General features: G+C 28.5%; 1 protein-coding gene across 2 annotated transcripts; it reads left to right on the top strand.

The window, feature by feature from the left end:
• Positions 1 to 1,520: 1,520 nt before the first annotated feature.
• LOC125819021 (16 kDa phloem protein 1) lies at positions 1,521 to 4,754 on the top strand. Of its 2 annotated transcripts, none has more exons than XM_049498534.1 (5): positions 1,521 to 1,763; positions 2,539 to 2,607; positions 3,055 to 3,196; positions 3,591 to 3,726; positions 4,351 to 4,603. In XM_049498534.1, exons 1-5 carry the CDS (start codon positions 1,691 to 1,693, stop codon positions 4,411 to 4,413), a joined length of 483 nt encoding a protein of 160 aa, XP_049354491.1. In that variant the 5' UTR covers positions 1,521 to 1,690; the 3' UTR covers positions 4,414 to 4,603. The 2 variants fall into 2 exon arrangements, with proteins under 2 accessions (XP_049354491.1, XP_049354493.1); XM_049498536.1 differs by having other exon boundaries at positions 1,523 to 1,763; positions 3,058 to 3,196; positions 4,351 to 4,754.
• Positions 4,755 to 7,587: the final 2,833 nt, after the last annotated feature.

The raw sequence follows: 7,587 nt of genomic DNA, 5'->3' as shown, positions 1-7,587 counted from the left end.
TTTATGTTGATTCTTGTCACTTTCGAATTAACTTGTCCCTCATCAACTAGTCTGTGTAGTGGTTGAATAGGTCATTAAATAAAAGCTAATTAGGTGTGAAACTCTATTTCTTTGACCAAATTCAAATCAATTTAATTCTAACGTATGAAGTTTTCTAGAAGTGACAAAATGATGTGTTTACGAGCGAATCAATTTCTTGACAACAAGGTTTCATTTAAAGAAAATAAATGATGTTTTACTCGGTATTCTTTGTTTTTATCAAATTCCTATTAATTTAGATTTACATCATGTAAAACTCATTTACAGAAAAATTGCTTTCTACTAACATAATTTGGTTTTTTTTTTTTTTTTGAATTTAAGATTTTGATCAAAGTGGAGAAATTTTGTCATTTCACCATAACCTTTATCGATCAATATTTTGTTATTTTCCGATGTCAATTGTCTTACTTGTGAATGATCAAGTCGGTTGTCTACATAATCAAAGTCAAAATATTTAAGTCACATAATTTCAAGATGAAAAGTGACTTCCCTCAGACAATTTTACTTATCGCCTTGTTAAATAGATAATCCAAAATAACTACTATCATTTTAAAAAAATAAAATTTAATAGAGTATACTTTTTTCATTTTGATCTCAGTAATAATTATTTTTGAAAGTAATTAACATAGAAAATCTAACTGAAGAATACACATATTTCAATATTATAATTACTTAAATTAACTCTTTTTTTTAATTTATGAAAGAAAAATTTAAAAACTTATAAACAAAAAATAACAAAAATCCAGCTTAAAAGCGTGAGATTCCCTGAAAAAAGGTCATATATAATTACATAAAGTACTGGCTGGAATCAGTTGATGTATGATTTGACAATCTGTCAATTGCAAGTAATCTTTTGTTTTTATTTTTACCCTCTATCTCATACTCATTTTAGAGTCCTAATTAATTCAAATTTACGTATTCCTTTTGTTTCATTTTAATTATCGATTTAGCTTTTTCATATTCATTACTTCTCTTGTCAGTTGATCATTATATTATTAAATATAGTTTTTATATTAGTTGGTCACCTTACTAAATTAAGAAAATATTAATTAATTTTTTTAATATTATCTTTGCAATTAATTCTTTTTAAAGTGTTCACATTTATTTGTAAAATTCCTAAAAGATTTTTTAAATGGTGAATTAGTAAACTTATGACATTGATGAAGTATAAGCCCTGGTGAAGGACGAAGGCGGAAAATCAAAAGAAAATAGTATCTCAAAAGGTGGAAACAAGACCATATAAAATTTGATCATCGAGAGGTAATATTCATTCATTAAATTACTTACGATTTCTTAAATACCATGTAAAATAAAAAATGATCCACTAATATGAAAGGGAGGGAATATAAAAAAATAATAAAAACAAAACATAATGTATAAATTTAAGCCTTTTAATTAATAGCGAAATAATTTTATCTATGTCAGTAACAATCATAATTAAATACAAAGAATTAAAAGATGGTTCCCCACTATACCAGTCAACTCACTTATTGTCTTAAAAGACTAGCTAGAATCTCTTTGAATTCTTCCACCACCATTTTTGAATGTCAAATTTCATCAGCCATATAATCACACACAAAGCTTATTCTATAAATTTCTTCGAATAATATTTATTTGTTCTTCGTAGAAGGAAAACAATTGAGATAGATCGATGACGACCGTCTTTGGAATAATGGAGGTTAATCTTGTCAGCGCTAGAGGTCTCAAAAACAACGAATTTTGGGGTATTTATTTTTTTCCTATCTCTTCCTTAAATTTCTTCTTTAGTTTTGTTGACAGAGGTGAATTCACGATTTATAATTTCTGCGTCTTGATCATCTATCATTTTTTCTTATTAGATTTTAATCATCAAATGGAAAAAAAAATCTTGAATTAACCGTTGAATTAAAGAAGAAAACAAGATTCATGTATCAAAAGGGTTAAATATACTTAATTCTATCTGATTTTTGTTTTACTTTTAAAACTAGAAAAAAATAAAAATAAAATAAAATAATATATATATATATATATATATATATATATATATATTTTTACCTCTGTCAGTCAAAAATGGTATATATGAATTTGCGTAACGCCAGTTGTACACATAAAACTTTTTTATTATTGGATGGTATATTTGAATCTTTTTACTTATACATATTACTCGCACAATTACAATTATGTGTATTACTATTTTCTTTTTGAGTATATTGTAGTCACTTTTAATATTGAGTACTATTTAATTTGAATGTCATTTGTAACATGTTTAAGATCACACGATTTAATATTTTTTGACATATACTCAACCAATATTAAATCTAAACTCATAATTTTAATATTATAACGAATTCAATACTAGAAGTCATAAAAAATAAATTCATTAAATTTAAATTTTGAATCCATTCATGCCCTTCACTATTGTTGTCCTTCTTGTTAGATTACTTTCATTATACTTGTGTGCATATGATTTAGTTTTTTTCTTAAAAAAAAAAAATGTATGTGGTGTTGTTAATTTTGTAGGTGGTGGAATAGATCCATATGTTTTGATTCAATATAGAGGTCAAGAACGCAAGAGTTCTACTATTCGAGGTAAATTATATATCTCCATTCTCCTTTTCTATATATTGTTATTAATTAAACATTCAATAACGTAAATATATTTTTAAAGCGAAATTCAGAATTTAAACAGTACGAGTTCAACTAAAAATTATGAATTCAGATCTATTAGTACTATTTTTTACAAATTTAATGAATTTATGTATAAAATGAAGTTTATGTTCCGTATCGAAAATACTGAATTTAAATAAATTCAATGTCGCAAACTCACATAACCATGATATATACCTTGCAATATCAACCGTGAAAGATGGAGATTAAGTACTATTGGACTTTGTAGTTGCCCCACACTTATAGTATGTTTGATTAAGTTTTCGGAAAGTCAATAATATTTATTTTAAAACGTGAAGGTCTTCGATCAAGCTTTTAATTTTAACGACATAACTAATTTTTATGTAATATTTTTTTCACTTATAAAAGCAGGGCAAGGTAGTAAACCAGAATGGAATGAGAAGTTCACATTCAAGATAGAATATCCCTCAGTAGATGGACAATATAAGCTTATACTTAAGCTCATGGATCATGATACATTTTCTTCTGATGACTATCTTGGTGAAGCCACGTAAGTAAATTTTATTCGTTGAAACTTGAATTTCGATTAAAATACATATAGTAACATAGCAGGGGTTTAAATTTTAAGATCAAGTTGGTTAAGCAGGAAATATGATTGAAATGAGCCCAAAATTTATCGTCAAAGGAAGGTTGTAAAGCATTATAGTTGTTACATTCTTCTTTAAATGTGGGGTTGGGGGTTGGGTTGTCTCAGGCTTGAAACCCGTGTTTTGGTCAAGCTCGTTGCACGAGGTTGCTTAGTGAGGCTACCTCTCTTATGTGGTTTTGAGCTATTATACTGGAACAATTTTTATCTTGTGCGCATTTGAAGGATAGTAATTGCGTGTTTCTTTATCAATAATTTCTTGAATGAATTGATTGAATAAATTTTGTACATATTGTAGTATCTACTTGAAGGAATTTCTTGAAGTGGGATTGGAGAATGGAAGAGCTGAAATTCATCCTAAAAAATATAGTGTGGTGGGGAGTGATCAATGTTATTGTGGTGAAATTCAAGTTGGTATCACTTTCACTCCAAAGGTATATATTCTTTTGATACATCTACCTTAATTTTTTAAAATTTATGATTACGCGATATCAAGAATTTACTGGTCCGATTAATCCTAATAACTTGTGGGATAAAATTTAAAAATATAGCTACTTTTTAGTTTATGTCATGAAATGTGAAACTCTAGAATATTATTATGAAGTTTCATATTATGAAATTTGAAACTCTATGATAATAGTTATTTTTCAAAAGTGGGGCCGAAATGTGGCCAGAGTGTGTGTTATTTCTACTTTGTGCCACATAGGGCCCATTTCACATTTCCAAAACTTGAACGTGAAACCTCTGCTTAAGAGTGTAGAGATCTTATTCATCACACGATACCCTTTGGTGGTGTCTATGCTTCTTTCACATTGAGAAAAAAAAAGAGACTTAACATGATGACAATTCGTAAATATTGGACAACCAAGTTTTTATTTAATCAGAACTTCATTATATACCCTTCAAACATTTTAAGTTGTTAATTATTTTGATTTATAGTACTTCTTACGTAATTTTCAAATATATATATGAAAATTCATGGTCAAACTTTAGAAAAAGGATAAATTTCACTTAAAATGCTAATGTAATGGTTCATGGTATGTTTAATTATTTGACAGAAGGCAACTCATGATGTGGAAGAAGAATACGGTGGATGGAAGGAGAGTGATGACTACTCATGAGTAGCTATAAAGGGAGGATGTGGTTTTACGGAGAAATCATGGATTCACGTACATCATAATTCACTCTATTAATTCGTTCTCGAGTAGCTAGCTAGCTTGTTGCTATGTTTATGTATTATGTTTAAGAGATTGTTTCTTACTAAATGAAACTATTAGGGATGACAAACAATGTGAGACGGGTAAAGTTATAACCCGCGCAAATGTCAACCTGGCTTGCATATATTTTTTTTTTTTTTATGATTTCAATTCACCCCGTCTTGCCATGTTTCATATTTTTTGTCCTTATAAAAACTTTGTTATTTACATATTCGTAAATTAAAATATTTAAAATCTTTTTATGATTATTGAGAATAATGTTTTGATCATTTCTCAAATTTTCTGACTTGCTCCTAGGAAACTAAAATTGTAAAAATTGAAAAGCCCAATTATCAACTTAGTAATATAGGAACAAGTATAAATGCAATTAATTTGCTTTGAGCACTCTGTAGTTTCTTAGGTTGTTCTATTGGCTAAGTGGATATTTTTCTTTTCAATTTGTAAAAAGAATGTATATCTTTTTTCATTTAGAAACAATTTTAACTTTAGAAATTCTCATTTTCACTTTTAATTGCATTATTGATTAAAAATATTTGACTATGTATTTGGATGCCTTCTTTTGGGTCTGTAATTTCAATCCCTTCATTAGCATGTATGTGAGCTCATCTTTGTTTAAAGACATTTGTCTAAGAATAGATAGTGACTAGTTAGTATGATAAAGAATTATTATTTTTTTAAAAGTTTGGTTAGTGTTAATTTTAGTTGTTATGTTGCCTACTGGCAGCCTATAATTGTATCTCTGTGACTAGTATTTTTCAAGCCTAGATTGAATTTGCCCTCTGCCATGATCTAAAACATGTATGAGCTAAAAAAAATTTCTCTTATAATGCTTAAGATTTGAAGCAGTGTCATATGTGTTCATTTCTTTTTGGTGCATTTTTTTAATATTAAATTAATGAATTGTTATTTATGTAGTTTTATTTATTTATGTTGTATGTGGCAACAATCCGAGTTCACTTGGGACTCATTACTGACATTTTTTCGAGTTGAATTCCTTCGAGTCAGCCCCGTCAATGTCTGAGTGAAAGGGAAGCTGAAATACAGGTTCCGGAAGCTAATACAGGTCCCGGAAGTCCAAAAAGTGGACTGTATACACTTAGTATACATGATATACAGGTTGAAACACTACAAATACAAGGCTGAAAGTTAGTTTAAAGGTGTTCGGAAGCAAAAAATACATGGAAAGAACTGATACACATGCTGATATACACTGATATACAACTAATATATACAAAAATGAGAATTGGGTTAAAAGCCAAAAAATTGCAGTGAACTTGGCCCAAGAAGGGGCCCGATTTCATTATCTCTTTTGCTCTTCTAATTGTTTTGATTATGTTTTTGACTAATTTTATTCAACTGCAGCTTTAGAATTGTAAATTAACTTAGTCGAATTCCCCAAAAGATGAATTATTTCTTCGTGTTGCTTTGTTTTCAACAAATTTCACTTTATCAACTCTGTGTCCTTTATTTACTTATTCAAATGTTTTTAGTCAAAACTTTCACTTATCTTTAATTGGTTTAAAATGATTCTTGGTTTATCAACTAAATTGGTGTAAATTATTATTTTAAAAATGATTCAAATAAACTTTAATTTATCTAGTTTTGTAAAATTCTAATCACTTGTAATTCAATTCAAATGTTTCAATTAAGGTCCCCTTTTCTTAAAAATTTAAAAATGTTCTTTGTTTGACTATTTGTGCACAAGTAGACACTGAAATTCTAAACTCTTAAACCCTAAACCCTAAATCCCCTAAACCCCAAACCCTAAACCTTATAAAATTGAACAAGTAGACAAACACATCATACGTGACATAATACACGTAGGATGCCATGTAGGATACAAAAATGTCATGTAGGATGCATGTAGGGCGAATGTACTGTCTATTGTGCAATTTTATACAAGTTCAAGCGTCTACTTGTGTACACCAAAAATAGTTATCAGTTGATGTCAAGTTAAAGGGTACATTTATGTACTATGCCTTTAATTTAAGATCACAAGATTTTTTTTTACTTTATTAAAATCTATGTCAAATTTAAATAGGACAAACAAATTGAAATGAAAAAATTGTTCTATTTAACTCCATCACTTCGTTTATGATATATATCCGCAAAAATCTCAGCCCGACTTGCATAACATTTTTTATTATTATTTCAACCTTCCTTGTCCTGTCCTGTATCATATTTTTTCTATTTTTAAAACTTTGTTATTACATATTCGTAAATTCAAATATTTTGGATGATTTTCTTTTTTTGGTTGAAAATGATTATTTATTTAACAAACTAAGTAGTAATTAGATAGATATTGTTTGTACTATCTGTTGTTTTTTGGTGATCAAACAATATTGTAGCATCTAGGTTAGCTAGAGGCTGAGTTAGAGGTTTAAAAAATAAGCCCAACGATAAGTAATCCGTCCAAAATTTTAAGGGTTGGGCTCAAGATAATTTGAATTGAGTTCAATCTCAACCCAATTAAGCCTTAACCCATTTTAAGAAAATCTTCAATTGAGTTCAATTTAATCTCCAATTTCAACCTGTTTTAAAACTCTTTATTTCCATTGGTGTAATGTATGTTCCTATATTGAATGTATGAATTATTATCTTATTTTATATCTTTTAAGATTTAACTATCCATTTGTAACTTCTTTTTTAGAATTTTCTTGAGTTGAAATTCAAATTGTGGTTATAAAATTTAAATAACAATATATTAAAATTATTGAGACTAAGCGGGTCAAATTGGACGGGTCAAGCCCAACCCACTTTTAAGTTCATTTGAGCCCAAAGTAAATTTGTGCGGGTTAGAATCCAACTCAATTTCTATGTCAACCCATTTTAATATCTGTAATTTCAACTCAACCCGCCCATTTGGCACTCCTAGCTAGAGGATTGTTTGGAATCGGTCCCTCTCCATCTAGGGCCATACTACTAGTTATTATATTGGAATTCAAAATACTTAGGTTAGCCATAGTTGCTAGATTAGTACAAGTTAATAAACAAATTTTCCTAGTTATATATCCTCCTAGAGAGTCATGTGGCTCTTTTTTGGATCTTCAGTTGTTAATGTGTGAGCCATTTTGTTCC

Source organism: Solanum verrucosum, unplaced genomic scaffold (assembly GCF_900185275.1).
Source record: "Solanum verrucosum unplaced genomic scaffold, falcon-dt-bn FXZP01000252.1, whole genome shotgun sequence".
Classification (NCBI taxonomy): domain Eukaryota; kingdom Viridiplantae; phylum Streptophyta; class Magnoliopsida; order Solanales; family Solanaceae; genus Solanum; species Solanum verrucosum.
Note: the sequence above shows the minus strand (reverse complement) of the source record. Positions and strands in the feature narration are given on the sequence as shown.

What these genes read in the sequence shown, in the direction of transcription:
- LOC125819021 (XM_049498534.1), top strand. Translation starts at nt 1,691, where the DNA reads ATGACGACCGTCTTTGGAATAATGGAGGTTAATCTTGTCAGCGCTAGA. An exon ending in GACTATCTTGGTGAAGCCAC is followed by an intron (nt 3,197 to 3,590) that starts GTAAGTAAATTT and finishes TACATATTGTAG; the next exon opens with TATCTACTTGAAGGAATTTC. An exon ending in GTATCACTTTCACTCCAAAG is followed by an intron (nt 3,727 to 4,350) that starts GTATATATTCTT and finishes ATTATTTGACAG; the next exon opens with AAGGCAACTCATGATGTGGA.